Raw genomic sequence first — 22686 nt, forward strand, 5'->3', positions numbered from 1 at the left:
ACAATAACGATGAATTATATATTATACACTATAGCCAGAATTATATTTTATCTTGCTCTCTTCCACACCATAATGTCAGCCACTAGGCTACATAAGCCTATCTATTATTCTCAAAGCTTGTGAAAATGAAGTTGATAACAAGTTAATAAAGATACAAGCCATTGTGTACACAATGGGGTGTGTGTAAGGGGACACAGACACATAGAGAGAGGATAGATGCTTATTTATTTTGTACAAACCCTTTGAAAATGTGTGATAATGTGACAATACTGAACACTATGGTCAAAAGGTCACTGTGAGAGTAGCAGTACCCCCATTTATTTGAAGCAATTATTAGTCCTATGAAGAAAAAAAATCATAGAGATGACGTGGTCATTGTCCGGGGCGGTTCTTTAACTTTTCAGGAAATGAGAGTGAAAACAAAACCACAGATCTGCAACTTCACAAATGAGACCTGCGCATAGTCATTTTCTAGCTGAAGTTGGGACATATTAATCGGCATAAAAATATATATATAAAAAATGGAATCTGGTGCCTATGGGGCCTCGCTGGCCGGAGGTGACTTCGATTTTATGAGCTTTATTAAACAACCTCAAACCATAGTCCGCATCTTGAGCTGGGTGAGTGATTTACTCTAGGTTGACAGCCAGCTAAGCGTGTTATCTTAGGAAACTTTTGAAGTAGCTAACGTTAGCTAGCTAGCAACCATAGCGAGCTGTCTGTTTAACTACAGTGCACATCACAGTTGTATTTTCTTTTTATGTAAAAGCTTTGCGCATCAAGGCAAGAAGACAACATGAAAGAGTTGTTGACCTGTTTTCTAGTTTGTGATGTGGAAAAGTTGAGAATGACACTTGGCTAATGCTAGCTAACAGGCTATCCAGCTGTGTTCTAGTAGGGAACTTTTACTCGTGACCAGTTTAGCTGTGTCAACCAAACTAAGCGTTTTGCCAACTGTTGATGATGGTAGTTGTAAGCCTGCCAACGGCCAGCTTTTGAGCTACAGATGTTAGTAGCTTGCTGCTGTAACTTTAGCTCGCTGGCATGACGTGGAAGATGTTTGTTTAGCTACTATCTGATCAACTGTCAGTCTGACAGATCCACCACACCACACGGTCATCCCATCAACTTCCGTACCCCTGTAAAAGTTCTGCAAGGATAGCTGTGATGACAATTTGTTTGCATGCAACTATCTATATTATTATAAGATGGACAATATGTTTAGTTTAATGGGGAAAAACATGTTAATTGATGTTGCACTACACTTCAATGTCAAGAAGAGATCTTGGATGCACTGAGCTAGCTAACCAAAAGCTGAAGCCCTTGTGGAAAAGTCCCATTGGATACCAATCGGAAATCATCATGGGATACAGGTCATGGGGCCCCAGTTTGGTTGTTTTCACTTAAAAACCCCAATGGGGTGACCGAGGGGCAAGCTCAACGCAACTTGCAACTGCTCAGTTCACTTGCCCCAGGCAACCCAAAAAATTGACCCAGAAAAAAGATACATTTATTTTTCGTGTCTCTGTTTCACAATTTTCCTTCAATTCTTAAGTGGCTGATGTGTCTCACCGGAGAAAGCATCCGATCGAGTGAAACAGGCTACACATACAGGAGACAGAGGAGCACTATCTATCTGATGCTGTCTGGTCAAAAGGAGCATGACATTGTTGCCGCCTGTAGCATTGAATGCAAGGGAAGCCAGCAAGCATTTGGCTTCCCTTGATACAAATAAAATAATAGCCAATCAGCGTTGCGCTAAACTGAGTGAGCCCACACATTTCACCCACGCACTGCTATAGCTGTCCAAAGGGTTTCAATGGGAATTCCAATAGAATGCACATTTTGTGGTTGATCGAGTAGCCGACTACAGGTCGGCTTCATAAGGCTGTCCACATCCACTACAGGTTGGCTTCATAAGGCTGTCCACATCCACTACAGGTCGGCTTCATAAGGCTGTCCACATCCACTACAGGTCGGCTTCATAAGGCTGCCCACATCCACTACAGGTCGGCTTCATAAGGCTGTCCACATCCACTACAGGACGGCTTCATAAGGCTGTCCACATCCACTACAGGTCGGCTTCATAAGGCTGTCCACATCCACTACAGGTCGGCTTCATAAGGCTGTCCACATCCACTACAGGTCGGCTTCATAAGGCTGCCCACATCCACTACAGGTCGGCTTCATAAGGCTGTCCACATCCACTACAGGACGGCTTCATAAGGCTGTCCACATCCACTACAGGCTGGCTTCATAAGGCTGTCCACATCCACTACAGGTCGGCTTCATAAGGCTGCCCACATCAGGTCGGCTTCATAAGGCTGTCCACATCCACTACAGGTCGGCTTCATAAGGCTGTCCACATCCACTACAGGCTGGCTTCATAATGCTGTCCACATCCACTACAGGTTGGCTTCATAAGGCTGTCCACCTCCACATCAGGTCGGCTTCATAAGGCTGTCCACATCCACTACAGGTCGGCTTCATAAGGCTGTCCACATCCACTACAGGCCGGCTTCATAATGCTGTCCACATCCACTACAGGTCGGCTTCATAAGGCTGTCCACATCCACTACGGGTCGGCTTCATAAGGCTGTCCACATCCACTACAGGTCGGCTTCATAAGGCTGTCCACATCCACTACGGGTCAACCCCTGAAATCATACCAAACATACACAATGGCTTGAAAGTTAAGCATTTCACTGTACTTGTGCTTGTGACAATAGAACTTGAACCCACACCCCTTGAAGTTATCCTCTACCGTTACGCCTCCCTCCAGACATATTACCTTTCATGTTTTTTTTCCCAGGACGTACTGTATGTCCTCGTGTGATTGGTTACAGGTTGTCTAACACTGTGCTACACCTGTCTTAGATGATAACAGGCCTATGTGATAATATGATAACAGGCCTATGTGATAATATGATAACAGTCTTCTATGATAACAGGCCTATGTGATAATATGATAACAGTCTTCTATGATAACAGGCCTATGTGATAATATGATAACAGGCCTATGTGATAATATGATAACAGTCTTCTATGATAACAGGCCTATGTGATAATATGATAACAGGCCTATGTGATAATATGATAACAGTCTTCTATGATAACAGGCCTATGTGATAATATGATAACAGTCTTCTATGATAACAAGCCTTTGTGATAATATGATAACAGGCCTATGTGATAATATGATAACAGTCTTCTATGATAACAGGCCTATGTGATAATATGATAACAGTCTTCTATGATAACAGGCCTATGTGATAATATGATAACAGGCCTATGTGATAATATGATAACAGTCTTCTATGATAACAGGCCTATGTGATAATATGATAACAGTCTTCTATGATAACAGGCCTATGTGCTAATATGATAACAGGCCTATGTGATAATATGATAAGTCTTCTATGATAACAGGCCTATGTGATAATATGATAAGTCTTCTATGATAACAGGCCTATGTGATAATATGATAACAGGCCTATGTGACGGACCCCAAGGTGTTCTAACTGACATGTTGTTGTCTCTTCAGATCTTTTCCATAGTGGTGTTTGCCACCATCACTGGAGAAGGCTATGTCAACCCTTCACTCCTGCCTGACACCAAATGCATGTTCAACAGGAATGACAGCGCATGCGGCTTCGGAGTGGGTATCGGAATTTTGGCCTTTCTCGCCTGCGTCGTCTTCATCATACTGGACGCGTACTTCCCTCAGATCAGCAACGCCAAAGAGAGGAAGAACATTGTCACTGTTGACTTGGTCTTCTCTGGTTAGGGGAAAACATTTGCTTGTGATACTCCAATGCTAAATCTGTAAGGCTGTAGTTTGGCACCCAGAACTGACACTTATGGACAGATTTTTCAACGATAATCTTGGCAACACTTCATATGAATAGCTTCCTTACAATGCATTACAAGCAGGTTTATAATGCCTTATGCCATGCACAATTCACTATACTTAACAAGTTAGGTACTAAAGGTGCACTGCTTATAAACATCTATAACTACACTCATAGTGTAGTTGCTCATATGGCGTTATGAATGCACTTATAATGCATTAGGAAGAGGGAATTCGTAGGAAATGTTACCATAAACTATACTTTCCCTCCTCTGTCAGGAGTGTGGACGTTGTTCTGGTTCATCTGCTTCTGTGTCCTGGCCAATCAGTGGTCTCACACCACCGAAGTAGCAGGCATCCCTGTCGACGCCGCCCGAGCCGTAGTGGCCTTCTCCTTCTTCTCCATTGTCACTTGGGTGAGTCAGTCTCTCTCTCTCTCTCTCTCTGTCTCTCTGTCTCTCTGTCTCTCTCGTCTCTCTTGTCTCTCAAATGTCATGTTACTATTTGAAACTGCTAGCTGGTCTGAGCGGTCGACAGTGAATGCCCTAACCCGCTAGTAATTAATGCTGATTGTTAGCGTTCTGACTTGCTACAGGCTGTCAGGCAAGAACAAGGCAGATGTGTCCTTTTCCAGAGCATTTATATATCTTGGTCACCACCACACACACACATAGAAGTCATCTTTGTGGTTCTATAAGGAAAGGAGAATACATGTACATATTAACAGTGATAATGCAGCTATATAATATGACATGTATATAGATTAAATAGTGTAGCATAGCATTTCAGACCCATATTCACATAACTACAGATGGGGAGAGGCTAATCACTGATGAGGCTGCCAGTCAGGATTCATGGCTCTGTCTCTTGTCCAGCTAGAGGTTTTCTAAATCAAGTGTGCAAGCGCACCAGGCATTCTAGAATCTTCTACTTATCTTACACATAACACTCTCTGGCAGTAATTGTAACATGCACATAATGCTCTACATCTGCATTGCTTGCTGTTTTAGGCTGGGTTTCTGTATACGTGCCTGTGACACGTGTTATGGGATTTTTCAAAACGTATTTACCAATATTTCCTCTCACAGGCTCTATTGACTACATTTGCTTATACAAGATATCGCCGAGGAGTGAGTGATCTTGACCAGGGCTACACAGACCCAGCCAAAGACTACAGCACTCCTTACCCATCCACCTCCGCCTATCCCCCGTACCCCACCAGTGGGCCAGAGGGCTACCAGCAGTCCCCTTTCACCCCACAAAACCAAGAGCATCCAGCACCATACCAGCCCCCGTCTTACTGAGGGACTGGACCATTGACCAGATTTGGGGGGGAGTTTGAGTTTTTAAGTTGCCATTGGTGCCTGTAGCCTGGTCCCAGATCTGTTTGTGCTGTCTTGCCAACTCCTACGGTCATGCCAAACACAAAAAGATCTGGGACCAGGCTATGTTGCCTCAGCTATGTGGACTGATCTCAGCACTCCACTGGTCCTCTCCTTTCACCTAAGTCCCTAAGTCTTAGCTGGTGTTGCGCTTACATAATGAAGGGTGTGTTGACATGATTTCAGTTGGTATTCATATTGTAGTTTAGGTTGTGAATGGATATTTTGCTGCATTTTTATACATACAACTAGAGTGCCTGAGCTGAGCTTCAGGTAGAATCTAAGGAAAACTGTTACTAGGGTAAAACCTAGAATGCCATGGAAAAATATGAGATTGAGTGCCATCACCACTTGAGGTAACTGCCATATGTTCTTTCTGTTGTTCTCTGCACTGTTTGTCTTGTAACATATGTAATGCAGTCATGTGGACACTGAAGTTCAGATCAAACCACTAAAACATATGTCGCTGTCGCTGGGAACATTGCTTTGTATTGCAATTAATGAGGCCATGCTATGCTATGCTATGCTATACTATGCTATACTATGCTATGCTATGCTATGCTATGCTATGGACACACTGTATTTTTCTATGCTGCCTAAATCCAGTTATATGGTATAGTGCATATACAAATACCTTCTGATCATTTCAATGTATTTCAACGTTCTAGCCAGCCCAGGATATCAAAACTTATTGCCATATATCTAGAAATCAAATGTATTGCTAAATTATTGACAAACATTTTTGTTTTTCTCTGCAAACCCATACTTTTATTTGTCCCAATAATGGGTGCACTGTCTGAAAAATGCTACCTTTAACGACTACTGTATATCAACGACTACTGTAGTGCTTTTAAAAACCACCACTGAACTCACTCAGAGCCTATTTCCTGTACCCAGTTTAAACCTACTTCTGGACTGAAACTCACGCTTAATGGAAAAGCTCCATTGCAAGTAGATTTTCATCCAGGAATAGGTTTATTAATCTTGGTCTGGGAAACCAGACGTACATTTTTTTGGGGGGGTAAATTGGATAACGCGTTATCTTTCTGTCATTTGTAGAACATGCTCCCAAGTCATGTTAACCCTTTCATTTGATCTTTATTGTAGTTTCAAACGAGTCTGTAATATATTTGGTAAACGAGGGTGTGTGTTTAGTATCAGGAACGCCCTCTCCTCAACTTGTTTGTCTCCTACCTTCATCTATTCCGAACCTGCCTGGGAACGGTTTTATTCAGTTCTGGTGTGTTCTTGTCCACGACACACCCCTTTTCAGACAAACTCATATCAGAATTCTCATAGATGAGTTTAACAAAATACCATCTAGTAGGTAATATATACAGTATATTGAATTGTAATGGTATTGAAAGAAATTGAGTAGGCTGCCAGTACGTTGCAATAAACTCTAGTGAACTATTAACATAATATATTTATAAAATAATACTTATGGGAGCAGTCAGCATACTACATTAGGACACACAACTGCAATGTGTTTTGACTACTAGTCTTCCTCAGGCAGTATTGTGATATTAGATTGAAAATTGTTATGTAAATGACCTATGCCCTTTAATCCTCCTGGGCATGACAATGACTTCCATACAGTACCAGAGTAAGAACCTTCATCAAAAACGACATATGGTCCTGCCTTTGTTCTTGGTATATCTACGGTACAAGCTCATTTATTTACATTCTCTCTGATGATGTGATCTCACCAATTATTATGCCCTCTGTCTTGGGTTTCAAGATAGCACTGAGCTTTGCAGTCTGTTGCACAAAGTGCCTTATAAAAGCCTACTACACCACCAACCGAACCTTTGCCAAATAAAGGCTTTTCCTGTTTGGAGACTGGCCCATTTTTTATTTTTTAAAGAAGGGTGTATTCCAAAGGCAAATATTTGAGCAGCCGCTAAGGAGGGAGAGTAAAGGAGCCGGTGAAAAGTAGATAAGGTTTACAACTATAACTAGTAAGGCTATTTGTGCTCTCTCTGGGTGGGCCCTGTGTGTCACCTCTAGTTATGTTTCACATTGGACGCGGAGTTTACTGAAAACCGACATTGTGCAACATAAACATCCCATGACTCTTGTAAATTTTTCAATATATGCCAATGCCAGGAACCTTTCACTACTAGCATAGTGTGTGGTATTTGAAGTCTAGCACCGTCACTGCTATCACGGACATGAGCTTGTTCGACATTGCATGCGATTAAATTACCGACTGACTACAAGAAACCTTGCATCATAAATAACTACTGATCAGTCAGTCACACTTTACCCTGATACATTGCCTTTTTGTTATCCTCTCGAACACGGCAAATGATTTCAGATGTGCTGTTGTACCTGCATTGCAATGAAAGTTGCAAACAACAAACAGTTTACGCAAACAGCGCATAGTAATCCAGAATACTTTTCAATCCGTAGGCTAGGTAGATTTCGTTGCCTGGGCGGGACTTATTTTATACTGTCACTGAACACGGAAGTAGCCCATGGTTTCCCCAATGATGCAAACGATGGAGACTAAACACTGTATCCTAGATTTAAACGAAGCGGTGTTGTCGCCAATCAAACCATTATCGGACTGTTATTTGGCGGCATATCACTTGTAGTGAGTATCGTTCTAACATTATTTGTAACAGTTGCGCATCCATGAAGCTTCGTGTCGCCTTTATTTAATATTATCCGACAATTCTAGAGCATATCCTAGTTAAACGGGAGCACTCATATGTTGTCACATGTACTTCCCCTTTTCATGTTCGAATTAGGCCTACTCACTAATTTGTCAATAGTGTGATGATGGGGGCTCGAGTTGGCATGTTTTAAAATGCCTTATATATACATAAAGATATGTGGACACCTTCAAATTAGTGGATTCGGCTATTTCAGCCACACCCGCTGCTGACAGGTGTATATAACATTGGCAGTTGATTGGCCTTACTGAAGAGCTCAGTGACTTTCAATTTGCTCCGTCATAGGATGCAACCTTTACAACAAGTCAGTTGTCAAATTTCTGCCCTGTCAGAGCTGCCCCTGTCAACTGTAAGTGCTGTTACTGTGAAGTGGAAACATATAAGAGTACGGCGCAGCTGAAAGTGGTATTTTTAAGCACATAGCGTGTAAAAATAGTCTGTCCTGGTTACAAAACTCCACACCAAGTTCCAAACTGCCTATGGAAGTGTAACAGTACAAATTTAGACCGTCCCCTCGCCCATACCCGGGCGCGAACTAGGGACCTTCTGCACACATCAACAGTCACCCTCGAAGCATCGTTACCCATCGCTCCACAAAAGCCGCGGCCCTTGCAGAGCAAGGGGAACTACTACTTCAAGGTCTCAGAGCAAGTGACGTCACTGATTGAAACGCTATTTAGCGCCCACGCTAACTAAGCTAGCCGTTTCACATCCGTTACACTCACCCCCCTTTTGACCTTCCTCCTTTTTCCGCAGCAACCAGTAATCCGGGTCACGGCACCAATGTAACAGTACAAATTTAGACCGTCCCCTCGCCCATACCCGGGCGCGAACTAGGGACCTTCTGCACACATCAACAGTCACCCTCGAAGCATCGTTACCCATCGCTCCACAAAAGCCGCGGCCCTTGCAGAGCAAGGGGAACTACTACTTCAAGGTCTCAGAGCAAGTGACGTCACTGATTGAAACGCTATTTAGCGCCCACGCTAACTAAGCTAGCCGTTTCACATCTGTTACAGAAGCAATGTCAGCACAATAACTGTTAGTCAGGAGCTTCATGGAATGGGATTCCATGGCCGAGCAGACGCACACAAGCCTAAGATCACCATGTGCAATGCCAAGTGTCAGCTGGAGTGGTGTAAAGCTCACCGCCATTGGACGCTTCACCATCTGGCAGTCCGAAGGACAAATATGGGTCAGGAGAACACTAACTCAACCCCATTGAACACCTTTGGGATGAATTGGAACTCTGACTGCGAGCCAGGCCTAAGTGCCTGACCTCACTAATGCTCTTGTGGGTGAATGGAAGCAAGTCCCCGCAGCAATGTTCCAACATCTAGTGGAAAGCCTTCCCAGAAGAGTGGAGGCTGTTATAACAGCAATGTTCCAACATCTAGTGGAAACCCTTCCCAGAAGAGTGGAGGCTGTTATAACAGCAATGTTCCAACATCTAGTGGAAAGCCTTCCCAGAAGAGTGGAGGCTGTTATAACAGCAATGTTCCAACATCTAGTGGAAAGCATTCCCAGAAGAGTGGAGGCTGTTATAACAGCAATGTTCCAACATCTAGTGGAAACCCTTCCCAGAAGAGTGGAGGCTGTTATAGCAGCAAAGGGGGGACATACAGGCGCAATGTCAGTGGAAGTCTGCCAGTCTAACACTGCTGTAAAACCCATTATAAACCAACCACATGATCACACAGCACTGTAGGTAGAAGCAGTATCTAGTCTTGTCATTTATAACTGTGGGGAATGTAAAAGACAAGGTCACACATCAGTAGGAAGATAGGCCTACTTTGAATAGTGACTGCTTGTATGTGAATATTGTCATTCAACACCATGTATCTACAGCAGAACATATTCAAAACCATTAAAATGCATAAACTATTGCAATCAAAAACAACTTGATACAACTAGGCCTAGAGACCTATTATAGTGACCTTAACCTGTCACCTAGTAGTCTCTAGACAGCTGGGATGCCTCCCACAATGTTGCTACCCGAGGTTAATCACCTGGCAACATTGTCAAGAGGTCTCGGATCTCTTGGCCTAACAGCTAAATGATTGAGTAGCTGGACCCGAGTTCGAGTCCCGGTCAGGGCTACCCCTGAATTTGCAGGTACCATCACATGGTATGCTCAGTTGAAAGACAGAAAACAGTTAGTCTATGCTCATTCTGCAACCCCTGCCCAACAGCAGTCACTGTGAACCATTTATTGTCTTGACACATGTGTCCTTTAATGACATATAACCTTTGTAGTGCCAAAGTCCATTATATGGGGCGGCAGGGTAGCCTAGTGGTCAGAGCGTTGGAGCCTAGTGGTTAGAGCGTTGGACTAGTAACCGGAAGGTTGCAAGTTCATATCCCCGAGCTGACAAGGTAGAAATCTGTCGTTCTGTCCCTGAACAGGCAGTTAACCCACTGTTCCTAGGCTGTCATTGAAAATAATAATTTGTTCTTAACTGACTTGCCTAGTTAAATAAAGGTAAAATAAATATATGGCTGTTGAAGACCGTTTCTGCAGATGTTGCCTTTCTTTGAACATTTGCTAAGAGACAGTGGTTTACAATTAAAACCCATATCTGTGTGTAACTAACTTTCTCCTTTGCTTTATCCTGACATGGATGAAATTCTCAAAATCATATTTATTTAAAGTCCACTGAAAATCACTTTTAAAAGTTCATATTCTATTACCTCATAACTAAATAATGTTGTTGACTCATCCTATACTCGTATTTGTGGCCAAAGCATAAATTGGAGAAGAATAAAAAAAATATATATATATAACAGACAGATTGTTTCATATATGCTGGCTATATCCTCATAGAGGATAATGTAGCTGGCCAATCAGCAGTCTACTCATGTGAATATTTTTAATGACCAGCATACGCCCACACCATTCTGTTGTTGAGGTACGCCCACACCATTCTGTTGTTGAGGTACGCCCACACCATTCTGTTGTTGAGGTACGCCCACACCATTCTGTTGTTGAGGTACGCCCACACCATTCTGTTGTTGAGGTACGCCCACACCATTCTGTTGTTGAGGTACGCCCACACCATTCTGTTGTTGAGGTACGCCCACACCATTCTGTTGTTGAGGTACGCCCACACCATTCTGTTGTTGAGGTTCGCCCACACCATTCTGTTGTTGAGGTACGCCCACACCATTCTGTTGTTGAGGTACGCCCACACCATTCTGTTGTTGAGGTACGCCCACACCATTCTGTTGTTGAGGTACGCCCACACCATTCTGTTGTTGAGGTACGCCCACACCATTCTGTTGTTGAGGTACGCCCACACCATTCTGTTGTTGAGGTTCGCCCACACCATTCTGTTGTTGAGGTACGCCCACACCATTCTGTTGTTGAGGTACGCCCACACCATTCTGTTGTTGAGGTACGCCCACACCATTCTGTTGTTGAGGTACGCCCACACCATTCTGTTGTTGAGGTTCGCCCACACCATTCTGTTGTTGAGGTACGCCCACACCATTCTGTTGTTGAGGTTCGCCCACACCATTCTGTTGTTGAGGTACGCCCACACCATTCTGTTGTTGAGGTACGCCCACACCATTCTGTTGTTGAGGTACGCCCACACCATTCTGTTGTTGAGGTACGCCCACACCATTCAAAAACAGAAAAGCTGCTTTTTAACATACTATTTTTTTTAAAATACTCATTGTAATTAATTATGAGTCAAATTTAATAGACATCTAGACACAATGGGCAATTACTTTAAAGTGCATTAGTGTGCAGGGAAACATATCATAAAGTCTTTAAAATGACACAAAGTCCATTCAAATGGATGATCAGAGTGGGTGGATAACAACGTAGACCTATTATAACGATATAAAACATGTTATAGTCCATGCATTTCAGACTTCCACTGTGGTTTTACCAGTCAACACTCCGCAGGTAACCTATTTGAGTAATATAGCCTGCTCCCAGGTCTGTTTTTGCTGTCTTGCTAACTGCTATTGTCATAGCACAAACAGATCTAGGGCCAGGCTACTTTGAAGACACCGCCATCATGACATGCTGTAATTGCATCGCAGACACACCTTGGTGTGTTCTCAGGTCTAAAGTTGTCATAGTGATAGGAGATTGTCTTTTTGGTAATGGCTGATACTAGATCAGTGAATTTTCAACCTTGACCTTTGTGCATGTGTGCACTGCAAGCATAGGTAAAGTCAACAGATTGTGCCTCTAGTCTGGCCTCATCCCATACTGTCTGTTCTGTAGCCTCTAGTCTGGGATCGTCCAGTACTGAATGTTCTGTAGTCTGGCCTCGTTCCATACTGTATGTTCTGTAGCCAGGCTATAGAACACACCGTATGGAACGAGGCCAGACTACAGGCTATAGAACATACAGTATGGAACGAGGCCAGACTACAGGCTACAGAACATACAGTATGGAACGAGGCCAGACTACAGGCTACAGCACATACAGTATGGAACGAGGCCAGACTACAGGCTACAGAACATACAGTATGGAACGAGGCCAGACTACAGGCTACAGAACATACAGTATGGGACGAGGCCAGACTACAGGCTACAGAACATACAGTATGGAACGAGGCCAGACTACAGAACATACAGTATGGGACGAGGCCAGACTACAGGCTACAGAACATACAGTATGGAACGAGGCCAGACTACAGGCTACAGAACATACAGTATGGAACGAGGTCAGACCACAGGCTACAGAACATACAGTATGGAACGAGGCCAGACTACAGGCTACAGAACATACAGTATGGAACGAGGCCAGACTACAGGCTACAGACCATACAGAATGGAATGAGGCCAGACTACAGGCTACAGACCATACAGTATGGAACGAGGCCAGACTATAGAACATACAGTATGGGACGAGGCCAGACTACAGGCTACAGAACATACAGTATGGAACGAGGCCAGACTACAGGCTACAGACCATACAGAATGGAATGAGGCCAGACTACAGGCTACAGACCATACAGTATGGAACAAGGCCAGACTATAGAACATACAGTATGGGACGAGGCCAGACTATAGAACATACAGTATGGAACGAGGCCAGACTACAGAACATACAGTATGGAACGAGGCCAGACTACAGGCTACAGAACATACAGTATGGAACAAGGCCAGACTAGAGGAACAATATGTTGACTGTACCTAGGCTTGCAGTCTATACATGCACAAAGGTCAAGCAAGACAAGAGTGGTGAAGAGTAGTTGTCAATTACCTTGCTAGGTTTTCCCCTTTGGACTTGCGGTGGTTAATCAATACTAATCCCCCAAGTCTAGTTAAAGTTCACCACCGTTGTTGTTACCCTTAGTCACGGTTGCACAGCCAATCCCTTTCAGCTGATAACTAAGGAGTTCACTGCTCAGCATACAATTAACTCTAGGGCAACGGAAGAGTGTAGCTGGTCCATTGGTGCGGTTGTGGAATTGAGATGACAGTCGGCCAGCATTCAGGAAGGAGAAGGAGGAGAAGAAAGGGTAACTCCATACTACCAGAGCTCTTGTTTGTTTCAGTGACAGCAGATCCTGCATGGACTCTGTGGTTTGAGGAGTTTGTTGTGAGGTACTATATGGAGAAGAGGTAACTAGGTCCCAGATCAGTTTGTGCGTGCTTGCTTATACCTCACCTACTCCTATGTATGGCATGACAATGACCATAGGATTTGCTCTAGAGCCCGAACAGATCTGGAACCTGGCTAGAGGAGAGACATGTTGGAGATATGTACTATAGTGTGTGATGTCTGTAGTGTCTAGTTGGGATTCCATCCATCACAGATACTTTACCCTGTAATTGATGCCGTGTGTTTGAGGACCTACATGCTCACACCTCAGGCACTTCTTAGTGTGGGTGCACAAACAACAATCTGTTTTCTGGTGGTTTAGTTTCAACCAGCTGATGTGTGCGTGCCTGTGTGTTAGACTAGCATGCCGGAGAGGGAAGTCTTCCACAGAGCAGAGAGTCTCAGGGTGTCATAATGGACTTCTGTTTGGCTGGGGGCCCTGGCCACAGTCCTGGTATAAAAGAGCCTTTGAGCAGAAGAGGGGCTGCTGCTGCTGGCTTTAGAGACATTATTCTCTGGTCACAGGATGTGTCGCTCCTGGAACCGACTCAAAGTGAGGTCACAAAGATTTTCTTGAGGGTGTACATGCTGGTGTATTTCTGAGAGCGCATTTCAAACGGATGCTTCATTCGATTTCGATACTGCCTTTCAACCCGATTCACATTTGAGATTTTTTCAGTTAACATTTAGGCTATGCCACATGCATTTCTTTCTTCTCCGTAATGAATCTAGATCTGAGTACCTCCATGACGATATCAAGAATAGAGAAAAATCTAACAGTTCTGATTGGTCTAATTAATTCTACACTCAACCAATGAGTTGAGCCAGAGTCAGAATACTTGAAAATTCGTCATTGGTTTTGCTTCCCTGATTGGTTAGAGATGATCCAATCACTGATTACTATGTTTTGTACAATACCCATCATTTTGACATTACCACAAATGACTTTAACGATGGCGGTCTCAGACTGAAGTATGTATCAAACATAGAGAAGATGAAGAATTCAGTTTGAATCATCAGCCAACATTTAGGCTACATTGAGTGTATAATTAATTTTTTCAGATGTATGGAGACAGTTCTATCAAAAAAGCCACCGATAATGCTGTGGCAAATGGTTTCTTATTTAGATGTACCAAAACGTAGGCAGGATTGCATTTCCTCATTCTGTCGCCTGTTGGCTTTCTCTCTCACGAGTGATGTTGATTGAGTATCTGATAAGCAGAACACATGAGCACATGAGATTTGCTACTGAGATTAGGTCCCTCTGGGATAATGAATCCAAATCAAATTTTATTGGTCACATACACGTGTTTAGCAGATGTTATTGCAGGTGTAGCGAAATGCTTGTGTTAATAAAGACTACTCTACCTGTTCACCACTTGTTAGCTTAGCCAAATCCTAAAACTAGGCTAGTTTTTAAACACCCTCATCTGACAGAGTTTTGAGTGCCAAGGTTTTGGGGGTGGTTTCCGGGTGTCTACTTGCTACCTTTCCTGCTTTACCTGTTCACAACGACATATTGTCCCATTTTATGTCACTGAATGGGCCACACCCAGGCTCCACGTCAACACACTGCCTGCACACCTGTGGCCAGCTTCTATTGGTCTCACCTGTAGCTACCGCTTCTTCCTCCTTCACAGCAGAACTGAGCTGTGGGATGCTCATTGGTTGTACATAGACATTCTCTTCAGGATCTGCAAGCTAGTGTTCTTTCAGTGGTCTGCTATATGGACAGACGTCAGCCTTAAAGAAGAACGTCCTTGTGAGCAGAGATTCTATCATTATTTTCAGTTTTTTACAGGCAACCTGGATCTGAATGAAGCTGGTGTGTATTGTATACTGTTGTCTGGTGTGAAATCTCACATTATTTATTTGAATGTTTATGTACTGATTTGGTGTTTCACTGATGGCATGTTAAATCAAAACACCTAATCCATGTGACCTCTTCAAGGAGTTCTTCAGCGGTTGTGGGGTTGTTATAGTGCCGTCAGATTCTAAAGCTGCTATATTTCTAGATACACATGATGATTGAGAGTCGTGAGACTTGTGAAATATTCTGCAAGACTGATTGTCTATAGGATCGAGGCCAAAGTCACAACAACAATACATGGTTATCTAACTACTGGTGAGAGTGAGTGCGTTGAGTGAGTGAGTGGGTGAAAAGGAGGCGAGGAGAGGAATCAAGGAAATACAATTGAGATTCTACCTGTGTACTGTAGCTGAGGAGGGCAGCCTTTCCCTCAAATCAGACCTCTGACCCCTCCATTCTCCTCTCCTTAACCTTTTCAGATCCCTCCCCCATGCCTGTTTCTCCAGGCTACACCCAACTGGAGCAGAATGATCCGTCTATGAACCCCCTGCGCATCTCAGTCGGAGGACTTCCCATGTTGGCCTCCATGACCAACACCCCAGACCCCCGATTCCGCCTCAATTTGAGGGCCATCGTAGCCCTGGTCCTGGCCATTGCCCTGGTCCTCCTCTACATGCACCTGAACCCAGGCTCCTACTCCGAGGTCCCCAGCTCCCGTAACTGGAAGTCTGGCCACACGGGGATGGCGGTGGACGAGGTGGCCGACCGCTACAATGACACTTACCCGCTCAGCACCCCCGAGCGGACGCCGCAGGGCACGCGCTACCGCATCGGGGTCATTGCCGATCTGGACACGGACTCGCGCAGCGACAAGAAGCTGACGTGGTTCAGCTACATGCGCCGGGGCCACCTGCTGGTGTCGGAGAGTGGCACCAAGGTGGCCGTGGAATGGGACGCGGAGAGGGTCCTGCTGGAGAGCCACCTGGCGGAGAAGGGCCGGGGCATGGAGCTGTCAGAGCTGGTGGTGTTCAACGGGAAGCTGTACAGCGTGGATGACCGAACGGGCGTGGTCTACCACATCGACGGCAGCAAGGCTGTGCCCTGGGTCATCCTGCCTGACGGGGACGGCTCCGTCTCCAAAGGTCAGTGAGGTAGATGAGCCAAATTCAAGTGCAGAATCGATTCCTAGGCACTCCTGTAGATCTGAAAGGGTTGAATAAGTATGAATTCTATGGTAATTGCTTCATCTTGCCTTCTAATAGGGTAGATTGAATTTTCACCATATTGCTGACACCTATTTAATCCCTCTCAGTGAATATGGAGTAGGGGTTAGGGGTGGATTTGGGATTGTGTGAGTGTCTCACTGTGTAGACCAGGCAGGCAGATTTGGAACTTAATCTGTTTATTTACTCTAAGGGGTCTGTTGAAGAACCTCATCTGGGGTAGACCACAACCATGGAAATGGAATTTGTTGGATCTCATTCTCATTTGTAAACACTGGAGTGTACAAAACATTAAGAACACCTTCCTAATATTGAATTGCACCCTATTTTGCCCTCAGAACAGCCTTAATTCGTCAGGGCATAGACTCTACAAGTTGTTGAAAGTGTTCCACGGGGATGCTGGCCCATGTTGACTCCAATGCTTCCCACTGTTGTGTCAAGTTGGCTGGATGTCCCTTGGGTGGTGGACCATTCTTTATACACACTGGAAACTGTTGATCATGAAAAATGTCTTGTCCATTCAGCCCCTGAATGGCACACATACACAGTCCATGTCTCAAGGCTGAAAAATCCTTCTTTAACCTGTCTCCTCCCCTTCAGCTACACTGATTTGAAGTGTATTTAACACAGGACATCAATAAGGGATCATAGCTTTCACCTGGTCAGTCTATCTCATGGAACAAGCAGGTGTTCCTAATGTTTTGTTCACTCAGTGTATGTGTCCTTTATTTGCCAAGTGGGAGAGTATATTTCTCTTAAATACTTTTTTACTCTTTGGTGCATTCAAAAGGTCTGTACAGTAGTTCAGTGAATCATAAAATCTTGATGTGTGTCCCAATGACCCTCTTTCCCTCTTTCAGGGTTCAAAGCGGAGTGGCTAGCAGTAAAGGACGAGCACTTGTACGTGGGTGGCCTGGGGAAAGAGTGGACAACCACCACGGGGGAGGTGGTCAACAACAACCCTGAGTGGGTAAAGGTGGTGGGTCATCGGGGGGATGTGCAGCACCAGAACTGGGTCCCCAAGTACAACCTCCTGAGGTCCGCAGCTGGGATCGAACCTCCAGGTGAGAGCTGCAGGGTTGAAAATGCTAACCATGCTAACGCTAACTGCAAAGGCTATGCTGACTGTGTTAGCCTAGCATATACAGTTAGAGTTACCCCTGCAAACTATTAGCATTCTCTATGATATTCAGATTCTCATGACATTCTCTCCCCAGGTTACCTGATCCACGAGTCGGCCGCGTGGAGTGACAGCCTGCAGCGCTGGTTCTTCCTCCCACGCCGCGCTAGCAAAGAGCGCTACGACGAGACGGCCGACGAGCGCCGTGCTGCCAACCTCGTCCTCAGCTGCTCGCCAGACTTCAAGGACGTCACCGTGAACCGGGTGGGCCCGCATAACCCCACACACGGCTTCTCCTCTTTCAAGTTTGTCCCCAACACGGACGATCAGATCATCGTGGCTCTCAAGTCGGAGGAGGACGCTGGGAAAATCGCCTCGTACATAATGGCATTCACACTGGACGGCCAGATCCTGTTACCTGAAACCAAGATAGGAGACGTGAAGTATGAGGGTCTGGAGTTCATTTAGGAAACAAGGACATATAGTAGCTATGTGGAACATAGTTGTTGACATTCCCTGCACTCAAAAGTTAACTTGCTGCTTGTTAATTGACTGTGAAGACGACACGCAGCCCAATCGATCAATCACGGATCAGAAGCCATTTTGATGTGACCTGAGGTAAGCATCAAACGGAAGAAAACAGACTGAAACAGGGAGGGAGGGGCTACCTGTCATTTTTTCATTTTATGTTGCAAAACATTAAAAAATAATAATTTAGTTGCATGCCCTAATGAACTCAACTCAAGGTTTCAGGGCCAAGACATTATTTTCAGTAAATGGGAGCCGAGAGTAGCCTAGGCTACCTGAACAAAGTCCTCTAGTTGAGGATGTCCTCTTGATGGCCATCCTCTACCTAGGCCAACGGCTGTCTTGTAAAGTAATGTAGACTTTGTCAGAATGAATGTACAAATTATCAATTCATCTTAAACTGTGATTTAACTCATAAAATGCAGATACTGTACATCCAGGAACTAATGGATTTGTTGTATTTTCCCCCCAATGTATATCACAGTTTCGTCTTAGTTTTTACTACATAAAATCATATACTTCAGGACACTATACCCTACGTCAGGGATCATCAACTAGTTCAGCGGTGGGGTGATTTTGTTCTGGAGCGGATGGTCGGTGGGCCGGAACATAATTACAAATCATTTGTAGACCGGAAATTGACCACATGAAGCCCAAACAGAGATATTTGACTAAAACGTGATCATTTCAAACCGTGCTTACATTTGTATATGATCACGTGTCTCTATTGTGCGGGGGAATACCTGGGAACAGATTTCCACAATGAAAATCACTTGGAGAAGATTTGCTGGTGTTTTTAGTCTTTTATGTCCAACAATGAAAATACAAAAAATGAAAACCTGCTTTATGTGGCTCCATTGACCTTTTATGAAAATATGTTTTTTAAAGGAATATAGAACAAGAGCAGAATCTCACATCATCCTGTTTTGTTTTACTGCTGTTTGTTGAGTAAAATCTATCTCGATACACCCTGAGTCTTTTATTGGGGGAGGTTGGAAAACATACAAAATCAAGAGACGTTAACCTCAAAGAAGATTACTAGTTAATCTGCAATATGTAATTATCACAATTTAGGTTGGGTACTATGAATATACCTTGTTATTAATTAGCACGTGTGTGTTATTATCATGTCATATGGATGTGCACTTACAAAGCATTTGTCATTTGTTCAATGCTATTTATTCTGAAAATTGATTGTACATAATACAAATGTATAAAATCATTTTATGTTTAGGTTAGGGTCAGGATTTAGGGTTAGGATTTAGGGTCAGGATTTAGGGTTAGGATTTAGGGTCAGGATTTAGGGTCAGCCATTGTTTTTTCTTGTCCAAGGTTGATGAGATTAGGCTTGACCTAATCCTTGATCTCTCTTGGTTTAGTCAGTCTTATCTATTGGGGATCAAACTAAAACAATATCTACAAGCTGTGCAACCAGCCCCTCTGTGAGGTCACACTAAATCTAGAGAATCCAGTTGCATGTGTGCAGTTTTGATGACGTTAGTAAATACTTTCACCCCTGTGGCTGTAGCCTAGTTAAATAAAGGTTCAATAAAAATCCAATATATATCTAAGCAGTGTCATTTTACAAGGGTTTTAAAAGAACCACGACGCACACAGCAAGACACCAAGAGGCAAGATATTTAACAATCTGAATGTCAAATGTCTCTGAAAACCCTAGATTAACTATTGTCCTTAGTGCTGAATAAAATGTTTGCTTTTATATTGGATTATATTGGATATACTTGATTGTCTGTTGTACACAAATTGACTTTATGAACAGAAAATGGATTTTGTTGAAAATCAACTAAATGTGCTATGGTTTCTTATCAATACACTGTCTGGAGTGGGAAAAGCACGTTCACTAGATACAGTGATCCAACATGGTCATTTTTGTGTAGAATACAATTTTGCTACATTTTTACGAATAAAACACATTTGAGTTGTAATTAATTTATTGCATCAGCTAAACCTATTCATGGTGGTTGTTATTGTTGTGGAAGATGGTATAATATTGTAATGACCTGACTAGATCATAAAGGAACAATTGTCCAGACAGAGGTTTGAGTTTACGAATTGACGGTTTAAAACCAACTTTACACAGGCTAGTGTTTGGCTGTAGCCCACGCCAAATGAATGAAAGATAACCCACAAGCCAACTGTGACCTCTTGTGAAGCCCAGACATAAGAGAGAGAACAAAGGCTAAACTTGGTCTTAACTTCCAATGCTCCATCCCCCTGCCCAACCCCCCCCCCCCTCCACGCCACTCCGCCAACCACCAGGATGCCCGGTATCAGAACATTCCAGGCATTCCCGTGATTGGCAGATAGCAGGTTGATTGGCATGTTGGACCCCGCAAACACTGGGTACTGGTAAGTACATCACAACCACCTACTAGCCTAACACATAACACACTGTATGTGCGGGTCGCTACAATATATAGACATTAAAGCTTTAGGCCAATGGTTTTGCTCCTGGATGTGGGGAGATGGGCCTATATAGAAGACCCCTTTTGGCTCAAGAGCACCCCTAGAGGCAAAAGTTAATATGGTTAATACCATGAGGCAAAAACACATGGGCTAGACTGTGAGAACCCTCACTCTTTTGCTTGTCTGTTTGTCAGTTTCCCAAGCTGGTTGGTGAAAATGCTGAGGCCTTGAATCACTCCTCTGTGGCTGCTGTTGCTTCTCCATGTCCCTGGACTCTGCAACATGGAATCTATTCAGTGAGTTCCCTGTAGCCTGGATTGTACTGTCTAGTCAACTCCTATGGTTATTGTCATGCCACATGCCATGGCCATACAACACAAACAGATCTGGGACCAGGATAAGTTCAGTTGGCCAACGACACAATGAAATCTGATATTTCCATTTCTCTATTCATCACACATAAGTCATGTTAATTTGTGAATTACGTTGTTAGTAGGACAATGACATGATTTCTATTTTTTGGAGTAGACTTCCCTATGATCAGGCATCAGCCAATCATGTGGTGTACTCCTCAAGCTCAAGTTCCACTCCAGCCCCAGACTATGTCAACTCATTCACAACACCAAACCACAATAGTGTGATTTACCAGACGAAGGAAACCAACCCCACCAGTTGGTCAGCAAGATTCTTTAAGAACCAACGAGAATGTTCCAGGTGTATTTCCTTCCCCACTGCCAGTCTCTCTCTCCAAAGCAGCCTCAGACAAAACCAGACCAACAGTGTTTACTTCCGCAACCGACTGCTCCTAACATGTGAGGGCAGGTATGTCTTTCACGTCCAGGACTTCAAGAACGACATGGCCCAGATCCCTACTAACAGCAGTCTGGCCCTGTCCTACCCCTGTCCTGAAGGCCAGTATGACCTTCGCTTTGTGGTGAGACCAGAATACATCTGATAGCACTGCCTGGCACAGATGCAACAATGCTCCTAACACACATCCACAAATCTAATAATTCTGCCCTGCTGCCAATCGGTTTTTAATAAGAGTTTGAAATGACAGTACTGTAGTTTTGGAAATACAATATCTGATTGATTTGGTTACATACGCTGAAAGCATATCCAAATGTATCACTGTTCGTAGATTAAAATTATGCAAAACGCTATATTAACATGAAATGTGTGCATGCACTTGAATAAAATGCATTTGAACATACAGGGATGAGGATTATGCTTTTTTCATGTCTATTATTCCTCCACTAGATGGGGTCGTTCCTTCAATCATATTCAGTTGGAAATACTCAGTATGGAGGCTGAAAGAGGAATTGGGTTAAAAAGTATGAGTTCCTCTTTGACCAAACTACTCTCTGACACTATCTGAGACCTTCAGTTTCTAGGAGCACATAATTATCACAGTACTGGACGCCTGGATACTCTAAAGGATTAGAACCATACAATTACTGGAACAGACGTTTACATTTAAGTCAACGACCCATGATGGGTGGCCCGGCGGCCATTTTAAGTGTACCAGTCAAATTGCTGTGGTCTGAGGGGATTTATCCTATTTAGTAATTACATGTATTTTATTGTAACCTTGTCCACTCCAGCAGCTGTGATTCGTCCAGACTGACTGTGATCGCTGTCAATATGACGTCAGTCATAGATGCTGTTCAGTGCTCCAGCAGGGTTGGTTAGCTCAGCATCACAGAGCAACTCTGATGTATATTTAACTGTCGTGGGAACAAAGTAGCACATCTGTTTATTACAGAACCAATGAATAAGGGTGGAGGCTTGACCACTTGACCACTTGACAGCATTGGCATTATGTGGCATTATGTGGCATTATGTGGCATTATGTGGCATTATGTGTGATCTGTGGAAAGAGAGAGACAGTAGCTCTGCTTTACAATATTTTTATAATGGGGAATTTGTTTTTGCTTTTATAGACATTCATAAAAACACTTTTGGCTCTTTGTATACTTGGTAGTCATGAAGTCAAAAACGGACCCAAGAGACGGACACGTAATGGCATGTGTGCATGTAAACAACTATCTTCACATTTTCGGGTAAGTGACCATATTCTTAGGGCAACAGAAAA

General features: G+C 43.7%; 2 protein-coding genes across 6 annotated transcripts; both read left to right on the forward strand.

Annotated features, from left to right (window-relative positions):
- Positions 1-348: 348 nt before the first annotated feature.
- LOC110487070 (synaptogyrin-2) lies at positions 349-7070 on the forward strand. Its single transcript, XM_021558990.2, has 4 exons — positions 349-620; positions 3545-3782; positions 4130-4266; positions 4939-7070. The coding sequence occupies exons 1-4, from the start codon at positions 522-524 to the stop codon at positions 5152-5154; spliced, it is 690 nt and encodes a 229-aa protein (XP_021414665.2). The 5' UTR covers positions 349-521; the 3' UTR covers positions 5155-7070.
- Positions 7071-7671: 601 nt separating this feature from the next.
- Positions 7672-20136, forward strand: LOC110487066 (soluble calcium-activated nucleotidase 1). 5 transcript variants are annotated; one of them, XM_021558978.2, is made up of 4 exons: positions 7672-7831; positions 15773-16435; positions 17377-17580; positions 17734-20136. In XM_021558978.2, exons 2-4 carry the CDS (start codon positions 15784-15786, stop codon positions 18102-18104), a joined length of 1227 nt encoding a protein of 408 aa, XP_021414653.1. In that variant the 5' UTR covers positions 7672-7831; positions 15773-15783; the 3' UTR covers positions 18105-20136. The 5 variants fall into 5 exon arrangements, with proteins under 5 accessions (XP_021414653.1, XP_021414650.1, XP_021414652.1 ...); XM_021558975.2 differs by lacking the exon at positions 7672-7831 and adding an exon at positions 13224-13400; XM_021558977.2 differs by lacking the exon at positions 7672-7831 and adding an exon at positions 13368-13503.
- Positions 20137-22686: the final 2550 nt, after the last annotated feature.

Source organism: Oncorhynchus mykiss, chromosome 12 (assembly GCF_013265735.2).
Source record: "Oncorhynchus mykiss isolate Arlee chromosome 12, USDA_OmykA_1.1, whole genome shotgun sequence".
Classification (NCBI taxonomy): Eukaryota; Metazoa; Chordata; class Actinopteri; order Salmoniformes; family Salmonidae; genus Oncorhynchus; species Oncorhynchus mykiss.

Coding starts and splice junctions, on each gene's coding strand:
- LOC110487070 (XM_021558990.2), top strand. CDS start 522: ATGGAATCTGGTGCCTATGGGGCCTCGCTGGCCGGAGGTGACTTCGAT. Junction 621..3,544: donor TAGTCCGCATCTTGAGCTGG/GTGAGTGATTTA, acceptor TTGTCTCTTCAG/ATCTTTTCCATAGTGGTGTT. Junction 3,783..4,129: donor TGTTGACTTGGTCTTCTCTG/GTTAGGGGAAAA, acceptor CTCCTCTGTCAG/GAGTGTGGACGTTGTTCTGG.
- LOC110487066 (XM_021558975.2), top strand. CDS start 13,355: ATGACAGTCGGCCAGCATTCAGGAAGGAGAAGGAGGAGAAGAAAGG. Junction 16,436..17,376: donor GGACGGCTCCGTCTCCAAAG/GTCAGTGAGGTA, acceptor TCCCTCTTTCAG/GGTTCAAAGCGGAGTGGCTA. Junction 17,581..17,733: donor AGCTGGGATCGAACCTCCAG/GTGAGAGCTGCA, acceptor TTCTCTCCCCAG/GTTACCTGATCCACGAGTCG.